General features: G+C 36.9%; 1 protein-coding gene across 1 annotated transcript in view; it reads right to left on the reverse strand.

The window, feature by feature from the left end:
- The window catches only part of BRWD1 (bromodomain and WD repeat domain containing 1), a 124,993-nt gene that overhangs the window by 45,092 nt on the left and 52,078 nt on the right, over positions 1–27,823 (reverse strand). The window contains exons 18-25 of the mRNA XM_055569708.1: positions 26,848–27,033; positions 21,354–21,537; positions 18,066–18,159; positions 13,384–13,515; positions 9,421–9,515; positions 6,660–6,849; positions 4,561–4,686; positions 4,360–4,467 (exon numbers count right to left, since the gene is read on the reverse strand). Of these exons, the coding sequence (XP_055425683.1) occupies positions 4,360–4,467; positions 4,561–4,686; positions 6,660–6,849; positions 9,421–9,515; positions 13,384–13,515; positions 18,066–18,159; positions 21,354–21,537; positions 26,848–27,033 (1,115 nt within the window). The remainder of the gene's footprint in view (positions 1–4,359; positions 4,468–4,560; positions 4,687–6,659; positions 6,850–9,420; positions 9,516–13,383; positions 13,516–18,065; positions 18,160–21,353; positions 21,538–26,847; positions 27,034–27,823) is intronic.

The raw sequence follows: 27,823 nt of genomic DNA on the forward strand, positions 1-27,823 counted from the left end.
TGAAACTAGAACACTTTCTAACACCATACACAAAAATTGAAACATGTATAATATCATGTATGAAACGAGTCGTCAGTCCAGGTTCGATATACGATACTGGATGCTTGGGGCTGGTGCACTGGGACGACCCAGGGGGAGGGTGTGGGGAGGGGGTAGGGAGGGGGTTTCAGGATGGGGGGCACGGGTGTACCTGTGGCGGATTCATTTCGATGTTTGGCGGAGCTAATACAATATTGTAACGTTTAAAAATAAAATTAAATTAAAAAAATAATAATAAAAATAAACTCAAAATGGATTAAAGATCTAAATGTAAGACCAGAAACTATAAAACTCTTAGAGGAGAACATAGGCAAAACACGCTCCAACATTAATCACAGCAGGATCCTCTATGACCCACCTCCCAGAATATTGGAAATAAAAGCAAAAATAAACAAATGGGACCTAATTAAACTTAAAAGCTTCTGCACCACAAAGAAAACTATAAGCAAGGTGAAAAGACAGCCTTCAGAATGGGAGAAAATAATAGCAAATGAAGCAACAGACTAACAACTAATCTCAAAAATATATAAGCAACTCCTGCAGCTCAATTCCAGAAAAATAAACCACCCAATCAAAAAATGGGCCAAAGAACTAAATAGACATTTCTCCAAAGAAGACATACAGATGGCTAACAAACACATGAAAAGATGCTCAACATCACTCATTATCAGAGAAATGCAAATCAAAACCACTATGAGGTAACATTTCACACCAGTCAGAATGGTTGCGATCCAAAAGTCTACAAGTAATAAATGCTGGAGAGGGTGTGAAGAAAAGGGAACCCTCTTACACTGTTGGTGGGAATGCAAACTAGTACAGCCACTATGGAGAACAGTGTGGAGATTCCTTAGAAAACTGGAAATAGAACTGCCTTATGGCCCAGCAATCCCACTGCTGGGCATACACACCGAGGAAACCAGAACTGAAAGAGAGACGTGTACCCCAATGTTCACCACAGCACTGTTTATAATAGCCAAGACATGGAAGCAACCTAGATGTCCATCAGCAGATGAACAGATAAGAAAGCTGTGGTACATATACACAATGGAGTATTACTCAGCCATTAAAAAGAATACATTTGGATCAGTTCTAATGAGGTGGATGAAACTGGAGCCAATTATACAGAGTGAAGTAAGCCAGAAAGAAAAACACCAACACAGTATACTAACGCATATATATGGAATTCAGAAAGATGGTAACGATAACCCTGTATGCAAGACAGCAAAAAAGACACAGATGTATAGAACAGTCTTTTGGACTCTGTAGGAGAGGGAGAGGGTGGGATGATTTGGGAGAATGGCATTAAAACATGTATAATATAAGAAACGAATCACCAGTCCAGGTTTGATGCAGGATACAGGATGCTTGGGGCTGGTGCACTGGGATGACCCAGAGGGATGGTATGGGGAGGGAGGTGGGAGGGGGGTTCAGACTGGGAACATGTGTACACCTGTGGCGGATTCATGTTGATGTATGGCAAAACCAATACAATATTGTAAAGTAATTAGCCTCCAATTAAAATAAATAAATTAAAAAAAAAAGGATATATGGTTAAAATAAAACAATTCCTCAAGATGATAATTCTCCACATATTCCCAAATTAAGTCAGCTCACAATTCAGGATTTCAAACCAGACGAGGGATTTAATTTATCATTAATTAGTCATTTTTTGCTGTATCTTCACATCTTTTTGAAGGTGTATTTAAACATTTTCTAATGTAAGCAATATGCTAATTTTAGGAAAAAACACAACAAAAATATAAGGAGGAGGACACAAATCACCCATCAGCTCAGTATCTAAAGACAACAACTGTATACAATTGGAACTTCCTTCTGACTTTCTTCTCTTTCTACAGACACATTTTCATTTACATAATTTTGTATTATGCAAATCAAAATATACAAGCATTTGGCTTACTATTCTTCAAAAATTTGATATTAAATTTCAACCTGATACATTGCCATAAATACTTGTTTATATGAAGATCTACTGTGTGTTGTGAGCTGCTCCAGGCAGTTGGGGTAAGTAAGACAGGCAAAAGGAGAGGTTCCTATTGTGAGAGAGCATCCTACTCATCAATGAGCCTTCTACCAATATCTGCTTCCTTAATGCTAACAGTATGAGATCATTCATCCACTTATTCACTGCACAAAATGTTATAGTTATAATATGCCAAAGTGCTAAAAGTACAGTTGATTCTCATTATCTGCAACATTCTTATCATTCTACAGGGCCACTTAAAACAGGGAATCAGTGAGTTCACAGTGAATACTGAACCACTGCTCCTGAAAGAAAAACAAGCTCAGGTTGATACAAGTCACAGCATTTCAGTCACCTAATTAATATAGTATCTTGTGTAATGTGAATCTCGGTGTTAAAAAACCTCCTTTAATATATGTGCTGAGTCATTAACACTGGACTCATGGCCAACAGCACTATGATTCATGTCTCAGTGAAGCTACTCTAACACAGACCTTCTACCTAAGGTACATCATCACTTTCTTGTGTTTAGTTACACAAGACAGTACTTGAGCACTAGGTTTGGGGACCATTTTAAACAGCAAGTCACTATAAAAAAGCACAAAAATGTGAAAAAAATTTAATGTGGCAATGAACAAAATGAAAAGAACACTTATTTACAACATGAGAGCTCAAAAGAAGCTCATCTTGTTCACCTCAGCTAAGAAACATGTTAGGTGGGCAAATCAAATTTTTTGCCAAGCTATGCATGTCTGCAAATGACTAGAAAGCATCTTGAATATTGATTCTGGTGTTACAAATAGTATACAGTGAACAGGCAAGTTGCAAATAAAAATTCACGAAAAATGAGAATCAACTGTCCTCAGGTACACAGTAATAAGTAAAAGAGATATACATTTCAAGGTATCTTAAAGCCAACTGCACAGAGGCAGAGTTTTTTCACCTTCTACAGTTAATGAAAGTATTCAAAAATACGAAGTATAAAAAATAAAAATCACCTATAATACTATTCTACATTTAATCACCACTGACATTTGTATTTATTTTGGTTGACCCCATGTCTTTAAAATTTTTTTGTAACTAAAACTGTAACTTCACATCCCATTTTTCCTCTTGCTGGTGAAAATGTAACATTCATTTAACAAATACTTTACAACTTTCAGTTACATGGTGGGCTCTACATAGTAGCCAAATATAGAAACATATTGTGATTTGGTTTCTTCAGTATTGTGGGATATTTGGATTTTTTACTAATTTTTGGCTTTTATAAACAAGGATATGGAATTACCTTGCTCATAAATTTGTATGCACTTTTGGTTGTTTCCTAAATTACCAAAAGTAAAATCACTGATTTTAAAGGTGTAAACATTTTCAGTTTTAATTCTAATTACCAAGATGCCTTCTAGGGAGCCTGGACTTGTTTCTTGCACCTTTACACCAAGTTGAATAACTATTAATAAACCAAAACCTTTGCTGCTACTTGTTAGAACATGGTATTTTTCTTTAAATGTTAAAAATACATATACAAAGTACAGGGAAGCTAAATTTTTTCCTGTACTTTATTATGCATGTCACTGAAACTTTTTTACCAATTTTTTTGTTTGTTTGCTTTTTGGAGACTTGCACTTCTTTTGAAAATCTGTCCTGGGTACAAGCATTTTAAGATTAATGGGAGAAGGAAATGGCAACCCACTCCAGTATTCCTGCCTGGAGATTCCCATGGATAGAGGAGCCTGATGGGCTACAGTCCATGGGGTTGCAAAGAGTTGGACATGACTGAGGGACTAACACTTTCACTTTCATAATGATACTAGGAGTATTGTAAATATTACATGAGATCATGTACCTGGCAGACAGACAGTAGTTATAAATTGTTTTCTTTAATTCTAAAAAATAAAGAGTTTTTGTAATTTTGTAGAACTGCATAGCAGCAGAGCTAGATATTCTTACATGTATTTCATCAAAGCTACAGTGTCCTTGATTAAAAAGAAACTTTGGCTTCATTTTAAAATATAATTAAAAAGATATATTTTCACTTAGAAGCTTTTAAGAGTAGTTCCATGTTATAATAAAAAATAAAAAAGCTTAATGTTTTAAAAAAAAAAGATTAATGGTAATATAGTCAAGATGCCTTCCAGCAGTATACAGTGTCCACCAATAAGCATGTCTTCTGACTAGACCTTAATGCTTAGCAGGTTAACAGCAAAAATGTTTTTAAGGTGGAAATTAATGGAAAGATAGTAATATGGTATGCCTCCAGAGTGTTTCTTAAATGGATTTACAAATAACTACATATATATGTGCTAAATGTTTAAGACTTCATAATGCCATCATCTTACCCTAAGATCCATTTTTCTCCATGGCTCCTTGTTAGGGTTCAGTTCATAAATGTTATTTCTTCTGACAGCCTCAATATAAGCTTCATGACCCTGTCGAAAATATATTACCTACAAAAGGGAAACAGACATTTAAAAATAAAAACCTAAGAGTAATTTAATTTTATGATCCATATCCATATTTTTAAACTCTGTAACTCTCACCTCATCACCCATTTGAGGAACAAAAGGAGATTTTCGAAGTGTGGTGTCAGTTATCCAAACTGGAGGATGAAATTCATATAAATGTTCCACGTCTGCAAGCTCTGCCTGAGTCATCCTCCGCAAATTCTGCCAAGGGGAAGAGCACAAAGTTTAATAGGATAGAAAGTGGCGGCATGCACTGTTTAATTGAAAACAAAAGACTTTGGCTGTTTTATAAGCATGTCACCTAATGATTAGTTCCTAACAGCACATATATTTGGTTCATACATACACAAGAACATTATCAGTTGTATAAGCATTGTAGATCTACCAAGCACTTTCTCCTGAATCTCTAACAGATTCTTCACAGCACTCACATTACATTCTATGAAATGGGGCTAATTTCCAACTAAACCCTCTTCAATAACCCTCTTCAACACACTAAGCCTGCTTTGCCAAGAATCCACAGTGAATTCTACCACAGACTAATTATCTCAGGCAGTCTCCTGTGGATTTGAGGTTTTGAGACCGGTAATTTTACATATGATTTCACTTACATGTGCAATTTAAAAGATGACACAAATGCACTTTCATAAAACAGAAACAGATTCACAGGCGGATAACAGACTTGTGGCTGTCAAGGGGAAGGGAGGTGGTAGAGGAATGGGTTGGGAGTCTGGGGTTGGTAGAGGCAAGCTATTATGTATAGGATGGATAAACAACAGGTCTACTGTAGAGCACAGAGGACTATATTCAATATTCTGTGATAAACCATAATGGAAGAAAAGTTTTTTTAAAAAAGAGACTGGTAATTTTAAAACAGAACCACAAATTCTGATACTCTTCCCTTCCTCTTTAACAGGTGGAGCCCAAGTCTCCTCCACTGCAGTGTGGGCTCCAACTCCTTTTAACAAAGAGAAAAAAGCATAAGTAACAATGGGCAACTTCTAAGGCTAGGTCATAAAAGGTTTAGCCCTTGTTTAATTTTTGTTCCACTTGCTCTGGGGACAATCTGCTACCAAGTTAAGAAGACACTCAAGCAGCCCTATGGAGAGATCCATGTGGTGAGGAACTGAAGCCACCGGCCAGCCAATCTATGAACAAGCTTCAAAGATCCACCTCTAGTCAAGACTTCACAACACCGTGACCCACGCCAATACGATGACTGCAACCTCATAAGTCAAAAATCAGCTAATCAGTTTCTAAATTCCTGATTCATTAAAACATGAAATAATACATGTTTGTTGTTTCTAAGATAAGTTCCAAGATGATCTGTTATACAGCAAAAGATAACTAATACAAAGACATAGCATCTTTAAATATTCAACAGGAGCACATGCACTATACGTATAACGAGGTACAGGGATGTTACAATTAGGAGAAAAGTACTAAGACAGAACATGTCAAATGAAAACGGGAAACATGACAATAGCAGACAAAACAAGAAGGCCCTTAATATGCCTTTAAGTATATTTCTGGTGTTGAAATTGACAGGAGAAAATAAGAGTTATGGTGGGGTTCTGAGCAAAATAGATCTTTCCCTCTGAAGTTACAGATTCAAAAAGGTGTTAAGTGCCAAGTTCAATTCAGAGCAGATTAGATAGTTTTTATAATAAAGAAACGTTTCCAAAAGTAAGTTTGTATTTTACATTTGACTCCTGATGATACATTATCAATCAAAAAAATAATAATGAAGGCTCCAAATTCCCAAAGATACCCAATTTCTAAATATGGACAGAAACTATGAAAGTGTGAAAGTGAAAGTGAAGTCGCTCAGTCATGTCTGACTCTTTGCAACCCCATGGACTGTAGCCTACCAGGCTCTTCCCTCCATGGGATTCTCCAGGCAAGAATACTGGAGTGGGTTGCCATTTCCTTGTGCTATACTGGCTTTTTTTTTCTGCACTGGGTTTTGAACCTAGGTCTTTCTGCCTCCAAAGTCTGTACTTTCAGCTGCTAAACTTTGCAGCAGCCTATATATGTTTTGCATGTGTGCATGCTAAATCACTTCAGTTGTGTCTGACTTTGCAACCCTGTGGAATGTAGCCTGGTAGAAGTCAGAACTCCACCATAAATGAAAGTGTAGACAGATGTTATTTTTAAGGGTATACTTTTCGTACCTCTTTTTTAGGCTTATTTTCTTTCTTTCTCTTTCGTCTCCTTTTTGGAGGAGATAAATTCTCAGCAGACATTTCATCCTCTGAACTGCTGCAAAATCGAGTAATTCGTCGACGAGATGATGTTCGTAAAGGAGGCTGCAGGTGGATGCCTGCATCAGCTGTCCAATCAGAATACCTAGAGGAAGAGTCACTGGAAAAGGAAAAGTTGTAAGTTGTATGGAACCAGAATCTAAGCCTGAATAGCAAATTAATCCACCTTAAGAGAGACAGAGACAACAAGGAGGAAAGAAAAGATCCTAGGAAGATTCAACTACCCTCACCATCAACAAATACTAACATGACCAAAGATCATGAGAAGAGAAAAATCTTCACTGACACTGGAAATTAGAAAAGGATGTAAGCCTGAGTAAATGTTTTTAAGTATAATTTGGATGAGACCTCAAGAAAGACAACACAAGAGCCAACTAATAATTTCCCCTTCCAAAAATGAAGTGTAGTTATGAAAACAGTAGAGACCAGAAGAGCAGCACTTACCCTAAACTGCAGGAAGCTCAGAAATGGACTAGAAATGTTAACTGGAATGACAGACCCGTCAGTGAGTATACTGAGAAGCACAAGGAAACCAGAGCCACATCAAACAGAAAGCTATAAGTGGGCACGGCTTCTTGCCAAGAAAGGGATTCTCCCTGATATGAGGAAAGATCCCACAGAGGGACTAGTCTCGGCCTACTCTGGAGCAAAAGCAGTCAAACAGGAAACTCAATCTAGAAAACTAGCCCCTGCCACTGCCAGCTTTAGCAAACACAGAAGAGGATAAAGACCCTCTAACTGGGGCCATCATTACCCAACCACATACCTCCCAGGCTCCATAAAACCCATATCCAAAAGCTGTTTACTATAAATGTTATTTCTGCATTATCTGTTACGCTATAAAAAGAGCTGTTTTAAAAATTCTAAGAGCATGTACTTTGTATAATAAAATTCACGATAAGTTGAATTCAAACATAATGAATACAGAGACAGAAAGGCAAGGGTGGTAGTTGCCAGGGTAGGTGAGGTGGAGTGATGAATTGCTGGTCAGTGGGTATATGTCTCAGTAGTGCAAGATGAAATGAGCTCTGGAGACTGGGTGCACAACACTGTGAATGTACTTAACACTACTGAACTCTACAGTTAAAAACAGTTACGATGATCAATTTCATGTTCTGTATATTTCCAATTAAAATTAAATAAAAAAGACTGAGAACCAAAGAATTGATGCCTTCGAACTGTGGTGCTAGAGAAGACTCTTTTGAGAGTCCCTTGGACAGCAAAGAGATCAAACCAGTCCAATCCTAAAAGAAATCAACCCTGAACACTGACTGGAAGGACTGATTCCAATACGTTGGCCACCTGATGTGAAGAGCCGACTCACTGGAGAAGACCCTGATGCTGGGAAAGATTGAAGGCAGCAGGAGAAGGGGGTGACAGAGGATGAGATGGTTGGATGGTATCACTGACTCGATGGACATGAGTTTAAGCAAACTCCAGGATGTCCATCACCATCGAAGGACAGGGAAGCCTGGGGTGCTGCAGTGCATGTGGTCATAAAAAGTTGGACACGACTGAGCGACTACAACAAACAAAACTAAACAAGTATTCTAGAAATCACTCCAGCTCCTAAGCATAATGGAATAAAAAGAAGACAAGAAAAGAAGCCAGGGGTATGATATAATAGTCTGTAAAGCAAAGTATCAATGGAAATTAAAATACTGAATTATATTTAGGAGAGGCAATTTTCTAGACATGGTGACAGAAATAATTACGAAGAGAGAATGATGTCTAGGTTTCTGGTTTGAGCACCTGCCAAGAAAGTTGACATTTATCAAGATGAGGAGCAGATACTAACACCTTAAGTCCCATGAATTTGGATACCAAAACTAAACAAAAGCTAGTATGTATGATAAAATAATGTTTATATTTTAAGACAGGACAAGGAAAATTCAACATAAAATTATCTCTGTGTGACCATTTGGGCCTCCCTCCCTAATGAGCAGTGGGCATCAGCATCATATGTTAGCCAGAGCCACTCAAAGACGGGAGTGCCTGCTCAATAGTAAAGATCATTTTTTCTCCTTTCTTCTGACATTAGCAATTTAACTTCTTAAAAGAATAACCTGCTTTCCCAGCTCTGGAGGGGGTCACAGTACTTAGTGCTCACTTTGTACAAGTTGACCTAGACTATGTATCCTTGGTGAGACTTAAAGAAAACAGCAGTATGTCATCCTGATGTACCATCTTTTATCTTGAAAATGCACGTGATTGTGCCTTCAGCTTCCAACAGGCCCAATAGTTCTCAGAGCTTCCTGCGAATCTGCCTCCTAGTTTTAATCGTTAGTTTGGCTTGATTGATTAAAATTCCCTTTTTCTTCTTCTTGATTACTTAACTGAATTTCCATCAACATATGCAATAACTAATAATAAATTTAACAGTGATTTTACCATTTAGACTTTGGATATTCCTCTTTATGAATGTAGCCCAAGGCTAAATTGATATTCTGAGTACACATGTTTACACTTTGGCTCACATATTTTATAGTTAAATAAAATACCCAAAATATTTTCTATAGAAACAATTGTTAATCTAGGGTTTTTTCTTCTTTTAAATGTATTAAAAACCTGACAGATGGAAGCTCTTACATCTTGAATGTCACTCAAGTATGATTCCATTCAAGGTTATGACTAAAACGCTTAAAGGTTTAAAACAAGTAAAAACAGGTACCTTGAACTTTCACTGTCACTTTCACTTCTTCTATCACTTTTCCATTCTTCTTCTTCAGAAGAACAAGAACCTTCACTTTGATCACAAGAAGTCTCCTGATTTGTGGAAGGGAGAAAAATAAAAATCTTAATCTCCTATTTTAAACAACACAAGTCAAGAGAAACCACACAGTCCTTCTAACCAGTTAACAAAATATAATTAGGTACACTTAAAACAAAAAGCAAGTGTCTTTACAACCCTTTTCTTATCAAAGAATTAGGCAAGAGAAAATATCTGTGAGACTTAATGCTACTACTATTAGCAAATAAAAACCTGATATAAGAGACCATTCTCTGAGCAAAGTTAATAAGAAGACAATGTAAACGTTCTCAGTGTTTCAGACTCAAGCCAGTGTTAAGATGTGGGCAGTAGCATCTCGTGCACTTTCAGTTCTCTAATGACATATGATGTTGAGCACCTTTTAGAATGCTTATGTGCTACCTGTATATCTTCTTTAACAAAGTGCCTGTTAGATCTTTTGTCGATTCTTAAATTCAATTATTTCTTTATTGAATTTTACGAATGCAAGTCCTTTATCAGATATGAGTTTTACAAACATCTCACAGTCTGTGGCTTGTCTTTTCATTCTCCTAACAGTATTTTTCAGGCTTTTCTATTGTCAGGTTTTTCTTTCATGGATCACGGCTCTGGAATTGTATCTAAAATTAATCACACCCAAGGTCATCTAGATTTTTATTATATGTTATCTTTTAGAAATTTTATAATTTTGTATTACATTTACATTAAGTTTATAATTTGGAATTAATTTTTGTGAAACTGTGTCTAGATTTTTTTCTTTTTCTTTTGCATGTGGCTATCCAGTTGTTCCATACCACTTGTTGAAAAGACTATGCTTTGTCCACTGAGTGGTCTTTGCGCCTCTGTCAAATGCTAATTGAGTCTATTTGTACTGGTCTATTTCTGGGTTTCTTATTTTGTTCCACTGATCTATTTGTCTATTCTTTCACCAGTACCATGCTGTCTTAAAAACTGTAGGTTATTTATACTAAGTCTTAAAGTCAGGTAGTAGCTATCAGTCCTGTCCTTTTGTTGCTCTTCAGTATTCTGTTAGTTATTCTAGGTGGGTTTTTTTTCCCCTCCAAACTTCAGAATCTCTTCGCCAATATCAACAAAATTAACTTGCTGGGACTTTAACTGGGACTGTGTTCATCTATAGATGAAGCTGGGAAGAAATAATATCTTAACAAAGATGTGGAACACAGGAACTTTCATTCACTGGTGATCAGAATATAAAATGTAATTCAGGCACTATGGGTAACAGATTGGCAATTTCTTACAGAGCTAAAAAGAAACTGACCACAGAGGAAAATTAAACTCACATTACTAAAAAGGGGTCAATGTGAAAAGGCCACATACTTTTTGATCCAACTATATAACATTTTAGAAAAGTCAAAACTATGGAAATGGTAAAAAGATCAATGGTGCCCATGGCTCAAGAAGACAAAGTGATGATTAAGTACAGCAGAGCAGGATTTAAGACAATGGAACTATTCTGTATCTTATGGTAGATACCAAACATTATGCATCTGTCACACCCCATACAGCACAGTGATCCCTAATGTAAACTATAGAATTTAGTTAATGATAATGTATAAAACTGGTTCATCAGTTGTAGCAAGTGTACTATACTAAATAAAGATGTCATTAATAGGAAAGAGAAACCATATATGGGGACTATGTGATTTTTTTAAAACCTGAAACTACTCTAACATATAAAGTCTTTAAAGGAAGAGAGGGGAACAACCGACTAATTTCCACAACTCTAATACCTGCAGTCTACTTTAACTGCTGGTCTTTGCTACTAAGCAGGTATTTTTTTGTTTTGTTTTCAGCTGCACTGGGTCTTTGTTGCAGCAGCTGCAAGCGGGCTTTCTCTAGTTGTGGCGAGCAGAGGCTACTCTCCAGTCGCAGCACTAGCATTGTGGTGGCTTCTCTTGTTGCAGACCATGGGCTCTAGGCACTCACGCTTCAACAGTTAATAGATCATAGGCTTAGCTGCCCCAAGGCATGTGGGATCTTAGTTCCCCAACCAGGGATCAAACCCGTGTCCCTTGCACTAGGTAAACATATTCTTAATCACTGGACTACCAGGGAAGTCCCCTGAAGCAGGTACTTTTAAACTGAGACACAACCTTTTCCTGTAACAGCCATTAAGTGCATCATAACAGATATTGAAAATGCCAAGGAGAAACAAAACTAAAAGAAAATATCTACTTTGTTCACTTCATTTAAAAATGCAAAGTAAACATATTCTAAAAAAAAAAAAATGCTTCTCAAAATGGGAGCCCAACGCCATTCAAGGAGTACAGATTCCTAGGCCTGCCAATCTAGATCAACTGAACAGAAGTCTGCTTTTATGTTCAAAACAGACTTCTAAAAAAATCACAGTAATAATAAGCTATTAAAATATACTACCTGGAAACCACATATTCTGTGAAAAAATTTTACATGTTTTATCTCAGTTAACTCTCAAAACACTTCTGTAAACAAAGGCAGGGTTAAGACAAAGCTAATGAAACTTAAGTTTCAGAGTCTTTCAACTTATCTTGTCTAGCAAGGCCTTGTGTCTACTTGTAACTCCCAAGTTCTTTTTCTAAAAGATGTCCCTAAGTTAAACAAGATTCAAGCCCCCAAAATCCTGGATCTATCCTGCCTGTGAGTTTTATACTGTCAAGTCACTACCTGCCCACTAACTAACTAACAACTGTGGAAAAAGATGTGAAGAAAACTGGAAACTGCATACATCACTGACTGGGACTATAAAATGCAGCCACTTTGGAAGACAGTCTGGCAATTCCTCAAAAGGTTAACTACAAAGTTACTGTATGACCCAGCAAACTGACTACTAGATATAAACCAAAATGGAAATTTATGTCCTAACAAAACCCTGTACATAAATGTTGATAAGCAGCAATATTCGCCAGTCAAAAAGTAGAAGCAGAACTTCCCTGATGATCTAGTGTTTAAGTATCTGCAGGGGATACCAGTTCAATCCCTGGTGCAGAAGATTTCACATGCCATGGGGCAACTAAGCCATGCACCTACAGCCTGTGCTCCACAGTGAGAGAGGCCAGCACAACAAGAATCCCACACACCACAACGAAGAGTAGTCCCTGCTCTCCCCAACGAGAGAAAGCCTGTGCACAGCAGCAAAGAACCAGTACAGCCAAAACTTAAATTTTTTTTTTTAAAGTAGAAATAATACAAATGCCCACTAGCTGATGAGTGGGTAAACAAACTGCAGTCTATTCCTATAATAGAATATAGGGCAATGAAAAAGAATGAAGTACTAATCCTGCCCTGGAAGCAATGGAATCAGCCCTGAAAGCATTAAGTGAAAAAAGCCAATCACAAGATCATACTGCATGTGTCTATTAAATGAAATGTACAGAATACAAAAATTAACAGGTATAGAAAGATTAGTGGCTGCCAGGGGCAGCCATCCATGGAAGTACTTGCAAATGGGTATACGGTTTCTTCTTAGGTGATTAAAATATTTTGAAATTAAACAGTGGTGGTGACAGCACAATTTTGTTAATATTCTAAAACCAGTGGACGTTGTACATGGTATGGTACAAAGGTGTTCAAAATTGTTAGAGAAATTCAAAATGTGAAATTTCATCTTAATCTCTAGAGAATACTATTGTTGTTAGTTTAGTCGCTAAGTCATGTCAGACATTTTGCAGCCCCATGAACTGTAGCCATTTCCCAGACAAGAATACTGCACTCCAGGGGATCTACCTGAACCAGGGATCAAACCCACAAGAAATAATAATAATGATGAAAAAAATAAAAAAATAGAATACTGTATTTTTACATAATTTCAAGGTAGATTCAAAGTAAAGAATTAAGACAAATTATTATTCAAGATAATTTTGTATGTTTTAAAGTTATGAAACTCACATGTCTTATGGAGCTTGAAGATTCATTTCCAGAAGACAACTCAAGCCGTCCTAGATTTCTTCTACCATAATTTGGATATTTACGCCTACATGTCCTCTGTCTAGACTGTGACATCAAAGTCACCGAATCAGACTGAAATACAAATGTGCAGATGAGAATAAACACTTAAATACGTACAACCTTCAATAAAATATTAATCATTCTATCAAGTCCCTAAAAGATTTAAGGCAAAAATAATAATAGTAAGTTCAAAAAATAAAATATTCTTGAATGGGTATTTTTGCCACATGTTGTTAATCAAAATTGGTTGTTTTTTGCTTTTTTGTTTTTAACTTTTAAGATATTTAGACGACATGGCTAAATTGCACATTAGATCAGCATCTTCCAAACTGCATCATATTAATGCATGTACCATAATAACTATAATCCAAAAAAGAAATTACTTTAAAATATTTATCTTAGAAGTGAAAGTATATATTCCTATATTATGATGCAGTAACCAATCTTAAGAAATATATCACTGTGTGAATGCACAGAGAGAAATATCTGAAATGATCCTTAAATAACAATACAACTTATTTTCAGGTTTTAACCTTTTGGATGATTTGTTGTCAGTACTTTTCAGCTGTGCTTGAATTTTTTTAAATACTTTTAATTAACAAAATAATTAAATAATATTTTAAAATCAGCCAAGTAAAACAGCTAGATTGAAAGGGCAGCAGCTGGGAGTGAAGGGGGGAAGAGCATGCTATTCCTTAAACACCAAAGTCACATATGTGAAAGCACTCCGTAAAAGTATATATTCCAAGAACTGATACACAAATCAATATTCATGTTAGTGTCATCTGTTTACAACCATGAGGGTGTTTTATCAACATATCCTGGCTGATTTTAAAACAACTGCTTTCCTTAATCTTCCAGTACATTTTTTTTTGTTAAAGCAACAATTCCTACTAATGAATTTCATGACTAAAGAATACGTAAATCAGATGGACCAAAAAACTACCACTAAGAACAAGAAAATCTGCCAAACTACAATTTTTTAAAAAAGTTTGAGGGCACTATATACCTAGCAAGTCTATGAAGATTTACAAGACTAATACACACAAAAAAGTTATCAGCAATGTAAAAGAACCCTAGACTTTCACTCTGGAAGAGGAAGCTGAAAGATTTAGCAGATAAGCAAAAAACTGACACACTAAATTCTTGAGTTAAGCTAACAAAAATTGCAATCCAGAGTCTCCTATATATAGGTGAGCACCTCAAGCTTCGGCTGTCAACCCAAAGGACTACAATCTAGACTATAAGTAAACTACAGATTAACAGTAATCCCAAGCAACTATAAGTCCATCTTGTCTGGGTTAAGATGATACAAGCTTAAAAGTTGCCCAAGTAGCCTACGAGAAGCAAATCATACGTGCTCTGGGGAGAAAAAACCATCCGAGGCTTCAAATCATCTCTAACCTCTAACATTCAATGAAAAAACACAGGGAACAGGATTTCCCTGGTGGTCCAGCAGTTAAGAAACCCCCTGCCAATGCAGGGGACACAGGTTCAATCCTTGGTCCAGGAAGATTCCACATGCTGCAGGGCAACTAAGGCCGTGCACCACAACTACTTGAAGCACACACTAGAGCCTAGGCTCTGCAACAAGGGAAACCACAACAATGAGAAGCTTGCACACCACAACTAAAGAGTAGCTCCCACTCACCGCAACTAGAGAAAGCCCATGTGCAGCAATGAAGACCCAGAGCAGTCATAAATAAATAAATAAAACATAGGCAACAAAGAAAATGTAACTGTAAAAAAAATGAGAAAAAAAATCAATACTGAATGGAAACATATCAACAGGGGAGTAAGATACTGAAATACTCAAATGGGTTTTTTAAATAACTAGGGCTGATTTTCAAGGAAATAAATAATGAGAACTTCAGAAAATGGAAAATTCTGAACTGAAAAAGATACAGTAACTAAAACTAAGAACACAAATTTAATAGGAGATTACACACAGAGAGCTGCAGAGAACTAAATGGAATATATTCAGTCAGAAAAAAAATTCAGAACAGCAAGAAACAGCCTAGAAACAAGAGAGAGAGAAAATAAGAGACAGAAAGTAAAGGATAAAAACATACTATGCAAACACTAGCCAAAAGAAGGCTAGCACAGCTACATTCCTATAAAACAATCTGAAGAATAAAGCACTACTACAGATAAATTCATAATGATATAAGGTTCAATTCAGTAGGAAAAAGGAAAATTCTAAATATGTACACATGTACACACCATATGACATAGCTTCAAACTACATAAAAAACAAGCAGAATCAAAGACATCTACAAACAGTGATATTTTAACACACATCTCACCTTATAGTGATATTTTATCACACATCTCACCTTCCTTATAGAAGAGTTCCATCATTTTGAAACCACATGTGGCATTAACCACTACAGCTGAATATACACATATTATATGATCCAATAATTTTGCTCCAGTGCATATACTCAAAAGAAATATATACACAGATACCAAGAAATATGTACAAAATGTTCAAAGCAGTATTCCTAAGTTATCATTCATAATATGAAAACAATCCAAATGTCCTTTAAGAACAAATTAAACAGCAACATGCTCATTGTGTGAATACTATCCAGTAATGAAAACAACTGACCTGCAACTACTCACAACAAAGATAAATCTCACAAGGTCAAATGCAAGCCAGATACAAAATATTACATATACATACTGTATGATTCCATTAAGATCAGTGTTTCTTATCCTTTTTCACATTATCATTACCCTATAAGAAACTTGACTTTATCATTTGCCCCCTCAAAATTGTTATTACCACAGATACCATATAAGTATTTATGTACTATATATGTATCCATGATTTGTATATAAATAGATTAAGGTTTAAAGTGTTAGCCTTCTCATCCAATACAGGGTTTAAAATAGCTAGAAACAAAAACTTAATTGAAAACTTTAAAAGCTCTCTGCATTTAACTTTGTAACTGTTTCTTGAATAAATTTTTGATGTAATTTAATTCGATTGTAAAATATCAAATTACATACCCAATTTAGAAACTTATGAACATATATGCTGTGCTATGCTTGGTCATTCAGTTGTGTCCGACTCTTTGCAACCCCATGGACTGTAGCCTGCCAGGCTCCTCAGTCCATGGGGATTCTCCAGGCAAGAATACTGGAGTGGGTTGACATGACCTCCTCCAGGGGATCTTCTCAACTTAGGGATCAAACTCAGGTATCCGCATTGCAGGTGGATTCTTTACCGTCTGAGCCAGCAGAGAAGCCCAAGAATATTGGAGTGTGTAGCCTACTCCTTCTCCAGGGGCTCTTCCTGACCTAGGAATTGAACTGGGGTCTCCCGAATTGCAGGCAGATTCTTTACCGTCTGAGCCAGCAGGGAAGCCCAAGAATACTTCCAATAGCCCAAGCTACAGTGGGTAGCTTATCCCTTCTCCAGGGGATCTTCCCGACCCAGGAATCGCACTGGGGTCTCCTGGATTACAGGCAGATTCTTTAACAGCTGAGCTACCAGGGAAGCCCTCTAATGAATATGTAATAGCACTGTAATCAAATTTTTAAAAATCTTTCATAACTTATTTTTTCAGCAAAAACAATTGAAAAAAATTGATTTCTTAAAAATTGTAGTTAAATGTAACTTTAAAGTTTTTTCAAGAGGAAATACCCTAACTAAAGCTGAAGATATACTCATTCAGATAGTCAACATTTTCTTTGAATTTCTTTTAAATTAAATAATAAGATAGAGACAGCTTTTATTGAATTCTCAAAGCCCAAGTCATAAACAAAGGCACTGTTTATGTGGCAGCATCAAGATAGTGAATGTGGCAGCCAGGCACACAGAGGCCATTTCTCATGATACAGATACAAGACTAAATGATCCACTGAAACAGAATACCTTGCAAACACAACCATGTTTCAACACAGTTTTGTAGCACTTATCTTGCATATATTTTGTGTAAATTCCATTAACTTGCTAATGCTTCATATGTGATAGTTATGAAAATCTAAAATGAGCAATTAAACACTAAGGAATAAGATTTTTCTCAAGTGGGTTTGGGCTTTACATGGTTACATACCTAAGATTTTTTACAGGTGTGACATCTAAGATTTTTAATAAATGCATGATTTGGAAAACATCAGAAACAAACAAAGCTAACCAGCATCTTTAGAAGTCAAATAGTTGATTACCTTCAGGAGAAAGGAGAAGTGATTGAGAATGGAAACAAAATGCTTTTGATTGGCTCATAATGTTCTAGTGATTATTAAGAGTGTAATCATTTTTTCTTTTTCTTCTAAGACCACGCCATGAGGCATGCAGGATCTCTGTTTCCCAACCAAGGATTGAACCCAGGCCTCCCAGGCCCTCCACACTGGGAATGGGGAGTCTTAACCACTTAACCACCAGGGAAGTCCTGACAATAATTTCCTAGAATCCTTCAGCACTCTCAGCCATTAGGCTACTTACTGCAAGTTTCAAGCCACTTTTCCTAACAGCTGTACAACTTTATGTCTACCATTTAAAATTCCAAACAGAAGACTAATAGTACTAATATTCGCATTGACCAAAAAGAAAACTGTAAGTTTCAGTTCAATTTCTAATTTGTTTATTCCTAAGAAAATGGAATTTAGGTTACCTTTTGTGAGAACTGGAGAGTCTTCCTCTTTCTTCCAATTATATAAAGATTTCTTTCTTGTTCACCTTTCTCTATTCTGAAGTCTTCCAACTTCCTACAAATTTAAGTCCAGTTATATTAGTTACAGATAAATAAAGGATATATATATAGAAAAGAAATCAGTACGATTCTGGGAATCATAAATTACTTTTTTAATTAATATGAAAATTCCTAAAGTTATAATAAAACTTAAGTCAAACAGTAGTTTGCAAGGAACTTAATATAAACAATATCTTACAGGCAACTAGGAGGTCCTATTTTTCATATCTAACACACAAATATTCATTTATGTTCTGCTTGGCCCTATGAGGACCAATTTGAACAGAATCTCTCACATTAGCTACTCAAAATGTATCTATGATTTTTCAAAATTGCAATTCTATTCTCTAAAGAAAAAATAAGAGCAGAATCCTCCTCCAAACTTAACACTTCTCATTTTGTAATTTCTGGAAACCAGAACAGCAATGTTACTGGTTCTTCTAATCACCTATATTTCACTCACATGACACAAAAGAAAATTCATAATGTTGCTGTGACCAATTTCAGAACAAGGGGTCTTTCGCAATGAAGATCATTTTCCTTCTTCACAACTAGAGGGTTCAAGTAACTAAATGTCTTTTTTCTCAGATATGAACGTTGTTGAAAACATGGCTTTATGCTTTGTGTGCTCACTTTAAAATTCCACTAGAAAAGTTTCAAAACTGACTTTGTACTCATGCTCTAAGATATAAGTGAACACTGAAATGAGTATAAGCATAAATGATATAAAGACACAAACTGCAACCTGCAAGATACATCTGCAGCCCACACTCATATGACAGCCAAACATCATCCACAGGGGAGTTCTAAGTCAGACTCCCCTTCACAAGTAATCAATTTCACCAGCAGTATGTGTATTTAAGGAACTACCATGAGGTTTTTCACTTGTAGCCAAATGAAACTCCTACCCTATACCTGTACACCTCCCTTTATTTTGACAGTGAACCACTACACACAATTCATTTTCAATCAATAATAAAGCAAAGGAACATTCTAGATCTTCAAAAGTACCATTTTCAACTGTGCGTGATTCCACACCTATGTGAGGTGGTCAGCTAAGAAAAGCAATATTATGAAAGATCACTATATATATGTGAGTCACTCATTCATTTAGAATGAACATAATTTCTATTTATTGGATTAAGACAAACTATATACCTGAACTCTAGCCCCAAATAGAACCATGCCAGGTCATGCTAAGTCACTACAGTCATGTCCGACTCTTTGTGACCCCATGGGCTGTAGCCCACCAGGCTCCTCTGTCCATGGGATTCTCCAGCCAAGAATACTGGAGTGGGTTGCCATGCCCTCTTCCAAGGGATCTTTCCAACCCAGGGAATTCTGGGACTTCCCTGGTGGCACAATGACTAAGAGTCCTCCTGCCAATGCAGGGGACACCAGGATTCAACCTCTGGTCCAGGAGGATTCCACATGCCTTGGAGCAAATAAGCCCATGCACCAAAACTATGGAGCCTGTGCCCTAGAGCCTGTGCTCCGCAACAAGAGGAGCCACTGCAATGAGAAGCCTGCACACCACAACGAGTAGCCCCAACTTGCCACAGCTAGAGAAAGCCTGCACACAGCAAGGAAGATACAGCATCACCAAAAATAAATAAAAATATTTAAAAAAAAAAAAAAACAAAAGAAATGCTTGTTTAAGGAACTATTCTTCAGGACTTTCATTTCTGATAACTGTTTGCTTCCCTTGATTTTGACAACAAAAAGTATAGTAAAATGACATGATCATCAACTCAAGACAAATTTTAAGGCTTAACTAGAGCATACTACATACATGGTGGTGATTTTCTGTATTTCTTATCCCAATTTCAGGTTTTGCTTTTCACCAGTTTATTGTACACTTATAAACATTCTTAAATTCACTGTATAAAACAGAAGTATCATAAAATACTAATCACTGACTCTTCTGGCTAAACACATGAAAACTTACACAAAATTATCTTCAAGGTGTTAGTTATTACAAGACACAAACATGACAGAATGCTGAAAGGTTTTAGATACCAACAAAAATAGTATTTGCTGCCTCCATTTTGGTAACTTGAAAATCAGTACAGTACAATTCAGTACAAGGAAAATACTACCATCCATAGTATACTTAGGAGCTATCATTTCTCCCTAAAAGAGAATAGGGCTACTTAAGAAGAAAGCCTGATCCTAGGTCTAGGTAAAGAAATTTACAAAATGAACATGTAACCCTATCATGCCTGACATCAAAGACGATATTTCACTTGTAGCCAAATGAAACTCCTACCCTATACCTGTACACCTCCCTTTATTTTGACAGTGAACCACGTCATTTCAAAAGGACTCCAGGGCCAACCTGCAGAAGCTCCTCCTGGCCAGAGATGGATAAACTTAAATATCAATAAGGACATTAGAAACAGCTATATCACAGCAGTGTGATTAATACAGTGAAAATACAAACACACACAAACTGGCCACTCTAGGATAGAAAGGAATAAATTTTTATTTTGAAGGCAAATAAAGCAAAATCAACAAGCATCTATCCTATTTTTTGTATACAAACTTTACTACTAGATGATCAAATAGTAGAAGTGGGTAAATTTTTATTTAGAAGTATCCAAGATAATAAAGAACTCAGAGCTGAAATATCACTTTTATAATCTCTAAAGAATTAATGCATCTAGGGTAGTCAGCATCAACACCTGCTACCACCACAAAAAAAAAAAAAAAGGAAATTATGTGCCTTCTGATGGAATTTTACCACTTATGAAATATATCTCACAAAAAACTAAAAATACAACATTTGGAACAACTGGAAATTTGAACACTGGCTATTTGGTTCTATTGAGGAATTGTTTGTTTCTTTTTAAGATATGACAATGGCACTTATGGTTTTATTTTAAGATAAGAAATTATCTTCAGAAATTACATACTGATAAACTTTTGGACAAAATGCTAAGTCTGAAACATCCTTCAAAATAATATTGAAGGAAGAAAAGGCAGGTGTTAATGAAGATGAAACAAGATGAGTTATGAAAAAATTTACCACAGTGAAAAGTTAGAGAACAATTTTGACATTTTTCTACCACAATTAAAATATATCCCAACCCATTACTAAAATATATGTATATGATTATTTATACCACTAAAAATTTAACTATGTGTAAATAACCATATAGATATATTTTCATAGATATAAACAATATTAATAGATATCCTAAAACAAACCTAAATATGCCTAGTGGTACCTCTGGGACAACCACTCTTCGCTTCCAAGCCTGCAGGTCACGCTCTGTAGCCATCTGACTGCGCGGAGCATTCTGGTGCATCTGACGGACACCTTCCACTTGTCCACTACGACGCAGACCAATATTTGGAGGAGACTGGATGTCTAAGCTTAGTCTTCTAAAACCTAGGAAAAAATTGTAAAGAATGACTGCAAAACAAACTTCAATCTAATATGCATACACATTCCTCCTAATATGATACAAACCAAAATAAAACGATCTACTGAAAACACTTTGGAAAAAAGAATTAATGTGACTTAGATAAAAATGTAGAATACAGAACATGACTATTAACATCATTTTCCATTTTTACTAGACTTTCTGAATTTTATGTTACAAGCATTTTCTATAATAATGTTATACTTGCAGTCCTAAAATCCTTGCCTTCCTCAAATCTGCAAGCTAAAACATTATCTTTCTGGAAAAATCAGCAATGCAAATAGATGTCTCAAACTGTGGTGGCTTGATAATAAGAGCTCTAATAACAAAAATTATTTATGACTTAAAGAGATAATCTAAGCCATTCAGGCAGGCAGCCTGTCAGAGACCATTATTAAAAATTCACAAAAATGTGAAGTGGGGATATGCCAGCAGCACCTGAAATGGAGCTAGGGGAGTGGGTAACAGGGCAATGTGGACAACACTGAGCCCTGAGCCTGTGCAGAGCTGGGCAAGCAGACACCGGAGGTGGCAGGGTAACCTTCCAGGAGCTGGAAGTCACAAAGGATGGAGACTACCCTGAGGGGTTGCGGGGCGGAAGCCCAGGCAAGTACTTAAAATACAGGGTGAGCACAGGGAACTCTACTCAATCCTCTGTGGTTACCTAGATGGAAAGAAATTCCAAAGAAGAGGGGATATATCTATATGTATAGGTAATTCACTTTGCTGCACAGGAGAAATTAACACAATGTTGTAAAGCAACTATACTCAAATTAAAAAAAAAATTTTTTAAGAAAGTTAAAAAAACAAAAACAAGAGCGAAGAGGACCCTGCTACTAACTGGGGGCGATATACTTTTTGGCCACCTCTAAAAAGCAGAGACATTATTTTGCCAACAAAGGTCCATCTAGTCAAGGCTATGGTTTTTCCAGTGGTCATGTACGGATGTGAGAGTTGGACTATAAAGAAAGCTGAGCGCCGAAGAATTGATGCTTTTGACCTGTGGTGTTGGAGAAGACTCTTGAGAGTCCCTTGGACTGCAAGGAGATCCAACTAGCCCATCCTAAAGGAGATCAGTCCTGGGTGTTCATTGGAAGGACTGATGTTGAAGCTGAAACTCCAATACTTTGGCCTCCTCATGCGAAGAGCTGACTCATTTGAAAAGACCTTGATGCTGGGAAAGATTGAGGGCAGGAGGAGAAAGGGACGACAGAGGATAAGATGGTTGGATGGCATCATCGACTCGATGGACATGGGTTTGGGTGGACTCCGGGAGTTGGTGATGGACAGGGAGGCCTGGCGTGCTGTGGTTCATGGGGTCACAAAGAGTCAGACACAACTGAGCGACTGAACTGAACTGAACTGATGCGAAGAGCTGACTCATTTGAAAAGACCCTGATGCTGGGAAAGACTGAAGGCAGGGGGAGAAGGGGACGACAGAGGATGAAGTGGTTAGATGGCATCAACGACTCCATGGAGATGAGTTTGAGTAAACTCCAGGAGTTGGTGAATGGACAGGCAGGCCTGGTGTGCTGTGGTCCATGGGATCATGAAGAGTCAGACACGACTGAGTGACTGAACTGAACTGAAGGAGGCTATTAAATTTTACTTCAAATACACCACCTCTCCTTGCCTAGGATAAAATTCAAATATGAGTGAATGCAACTTCTGCACTCTTCGACATACAACATTCTGTTTACCGATCAAATGGGAACCAGTCTGTACTGCACAACATACTATACTTCATCTATTAAAAATGACATTAAGTGAGCCTGCTATTGATCCAAAATTTATATTAAAACATACTTATGTTTAAGAAACACTTTTGCACTTAGAACTAAAAATAAATTCTAAATTTAACTGCCCAAGTCACAGCATTATTCTCCAACAATTTGAAGAAAACATGCACAGGTTACTTATCTCAGGTTACTTTTCATACTTGCTGTTCAAAGTATGAAAAGTAACATGAGTGACCATAAACAGACTAATCACAAAGAATGGTTATTCCACACAGTGGAATACTATGAAGCTATAAAAAGGAATGAAGAAGAGTTCTCTGAATGGATAGGAGTGATTTCTAGAATATACTGTACAGGAAAAAAGCAAGGTGTGCAGAGGAATGCATACATATCTTGAGTCACTTGCTCTGATGCACTGAGATAAACACAGCAGCAACTATGCAGTGTGTGTGTGTGCACACGTGCGCACTTGTGTTAGTTGTGTAGTCGTGTCCGACTCTTTGCAACCCCATAGACTGTAGCCTACCAGGCTCCTCCATCCATGGAATTTTCCAGGCAGGAGTACTGGAGTGCATTACCATTTCCTTCTCCAGTATTCTTGCCTAAAATGTTGAACCTGAATCCAATTATGAGATGAGACACATTTAGGGAATTGAGGAAAAATTGAGGGAAAATCTGTGAAATAACAGGCCTGAACTCTTGTAAGTACCAGCGCCATGAGGGAACTGTTCTGCTGCTGCTGCTAAGTTGCTTCAGTCGTGTCCGACTCTGTGCGACCCCAGACGGCAGCCCACCAGGCTCCCCCGTCCGTGGGATTCTCCAGGCAAGAACACTGGAGTGGGTTGCCATTTCCTTCTCCAATGTATGAAAGGGAAAAGTGAAAGTGAAGTCGCTCTGTCGTGTCCAACTCTTCGCGACCCCATGGTCTGCAGCCTACCAGGCTCCTCCATCCATGGGATTTTCCAGGCAAGAGTACTGGAGTGGGGTGCCACTGCCTTCTCCAGTTCTAAATTAGGAGAAATAATAATTAAGCACACAACCAAGGCTTGATTAAATCCTAAAATTTTAAAAAGCCCTGAAGGACAATTTTGGAACAAGTGAGGAAATAGGAAGATTGTACATTAGGTAGCAGTATTTTATAGTTTGTATACTGTATAGTATTATAAAGTTTGTTGACCTATGATCACTATATTATGAACATATAAAAATGTTTCTGGTTCTTGGAAGATACAGAATCATGTCTGAAGGGATAAAGTTCACAGTATCTCCAACTTGCTCTAAAATTTAGGAAAAAATTACCAGAGACAGAAATTATTTCAAGTGTATATGAGAACCATACAAGACTTAATATCATTTCTGTCTGAGATTAGTAAACTCTCAAAAGTACCCAAAAATCCATCAAGAGAATGAATGAATAAAATCAGATATAGGCATACAATAGAGTACACAACAGTCAAAATTAATCCAATGCAATAACTGATTAATCTTAAAAATATAGCATTCTAATGGCAGAAAGTGAAGAGGAACTAAAGAGCTTCTTGACAAGGGTGAAAGAGGACAGTGAAAAGCTGGCTTAAAACTCAACATTCAAAAAAGTAAAATCATGGCATCCAGTCCCATCACTTCATGGCAAATAGATGGGAAAACAGTGGAGGCAGTGACACATTTTTTTTTACTTGGGCTCCAAAATCACTGCAGATGGTGACTGCAGCCATGAAATTAAAAGACGCTTCCTCCCTGGAAGAAAAGCCTGACAAACCAATATAGCGTATTAAAAAGCAGAGACATCAATTTGCTAACAAAGGTCTGTCTAGTCGAAGCTATATGGTTTTTCCAGTAGTCAGCTATGAATGTGAGAGTTGGATCACAGCGGCGGAGCGCCGAAGAATTGATGCTTTCAAATTGTGGTCCTGGAGAAAACTCTTGAGAGTCCCTTGGACAGCAAGGAGATCAAACCAGTCAATCCTAAAGGAAATCAACCTTGAAAATTCATTGGAAGAACTGTTCCTGAAGCTGAAGTCCCAATACTTTGGCTACCTGATGCAAAGACCCAACTCACTGGAAAAGACCCTGATGCTGGGAAAGATTGAGGGCAGGTGGAGAAGGCGACAACAGAGGATGAGATGGTTGGATGGCATCACCAACTCAATGGACATGAATCGTGAGCAAACTCAGGGAGACAGAGGAAGATAGAGAAGACTGGAGTGCTGTAGTCCCTGGAGTCACAAAGAATCAGACACAAAGTTCCCTTTATAAACCTTTTTATAAAGTTTCAAAACAAAAGCTTTTTATTAATACATTTAAGAATGTCAAGTTTATTTTTAGAATGCAAAGGAAGGATCAACAGAATTGTCATCTTGGGAGAGGGAAATAGAGCAGGACCACATAAAAGATGTGCATTATTATCATGATTTTAAAAAAAAGAAAAAGAGCATCTGTGAACCAATGATAAGACTACGTCAAGACTACGTTAAGTATTTACTTATTTACTTGGCTACACCTGGTCTTAGCTGCAGCATGCAGAATCTAGTTCCCTGACCAGGGATCGAACCCAGGCTCCCTGCACTAAGAGCATGGAATCTCAGTCACTCAACTACCAGGGGTTCCAAGAACAAAGTTTTGATAGACCCGATTCTGTGCTGCTAGAAACCAAAACAACTAAATATATAAAAGAAATAAAACTTAAAGTATAATGCAATAATTTTAAAGAGAATTAATGAAACTTCTTTAACAGTCATTTCAAATAAAAATCTAAAGCTCTCCGAGTTCAGTGGTTACAACTCTGTGCTTTCACTGCTGAGGACCTGGCTTTGATTCCTTGCCAGGAGATTAGATCCCATCGGTCATGTGGCCAAAATAAAAAATAATAATAATAAAAAATCTAAAGTCTAGGCAGATTAGGTGAAAGAGAGCAAGAGTAAAAGGGCAGAAAGAGCTGAAGAAACTGTTCAGAACAGAGCAGGAGCAATAAAGAGATAGGAAATTCTATAGCATTTTATGGACTCAAAAAGAGGTTTTAACTTTCCCAGAGTTCAGTTGCATAACAATCATCCATCTCTTCTAGATTATTTCCATTAGTATAATTATTACCACATTCCAGTATTAAGTACTCTGCCCTGAAATTCACTGCAAGCTTTCTGATTCTACAAGAAACATTAGGGCTCTACTCAATTAACTTTTTAAAAGATTACATAAAAAGGAAACCTAATGTTCCTTTAGAAAACACTTTGTTCTCTACTCTTTTTAACTCAAAACAATTTAATATAATTTTGTAAATACTCTTATTTTAGAGCAAAAAAGACTTCAACAGCCTTTCAAAGTACCTGAAATTCAAATGCTCATTTCTTAGTCTTTCAACCTTATACCTAATAAAGCTATCCTCCAGACTTCTGCTCAAAGTTGTAAACGTACACTGCTTAGTATACTGCTTTTACACTGGAAAGTTTTTCACACTGCATGCAGGGGAAAATGACTTCATTTATTCATCAATTTCAATCTAGCCATGTTAAGGCAAAATACCTCTGCTATATTTCTTACCTCTTCGGGGTGTTTCTTCCCCATTTGAAAGTCCACTTGGAACAGCCTCCTGACCTGCTCCCATTCTCTGATCTTGCTGCTGCTGCAACTGTCTTATCATTCCATCCAGGACACTGCGCTCTGGGCTTCGTTCACCATTATCACTGGTTTGCAGGCTTATAATTTGTTCTATTACCTCTCCATCACCTGCAAATTCAATGAATGAATATCACATCATAATACATACAAAGATGGAAAAAAAACTTTCAACAAGTTACAATTAAAATTACATTAGAAACTGTCAGAAGACTTGTTTTTCAAAAATAATCATTCAAGATAGCCTTTATTTTCACAACTAATTAAGTTAGAGAAAAGATTCAAAACTAACTTTACAGTACTAAGTTCCACAAAAACCTCAACAGAGCTTCTGAAATCTGTCAAAGTAAGTAGAGGAAAACACATTTCAGCAAAAATCTTGTTTTTCTGTTTCAGATCAATGCCTCTTATTTACACATTTCATTAAAATCTTATTTCCCAAGGTCTCTGACTATAATAGATCAACAAAGAATCAACTGGACTTCATTGTATACCTCTGAGTTTTCTATGCAACTCAGTCTCTGATGTAGAGTAAAGCACTGGTATTTCTTTAGTCTTAAGAAATAAAAAAGAGTGAGTAACACCTTTTTGGCCTTCAGCAAATGACCATTCCGAACTCCAGCTATAATTCTTCAGATATAAAATAAGATTTTTTTAAGTGTCTTTGCTTCTTTATTTTTCAAACCACCCTTATGGCAGAAAGTGAAGAGGAACTAAAAATCCTCTTGATGAAGGTGAAAGAGGAGAGTGAAAAAGTTGGCTTAAAGCTCAACATTCAGAAAACGAAGATCATGGCATCTGGTCCCATCACTTCATGGGAAATAGATGGGGAAACAGTGGAAACAGTGTCCGACTTTATTTTTGGGGGCTCCAAAATCACTGCAGATGGTGACTGCAGCCA

This window comes from Bubalus kerabau, chromosome 2 (assembly GCF_029407905.1).
Source record: "Bubalus kerabau isolate K-KA32 ecotype Philippines breed swamp buffalo chromosome 2, PCC_UOA_SB_1v2, whole genome shotgun sequence".
NCBI classification, from domain to species: domain Eukaryota; kingdom Metazoa; phylum Chordata; class Mammalia; order Artiodactyla; family Bovidae; genus Bubalus; species Bubalus kerabau.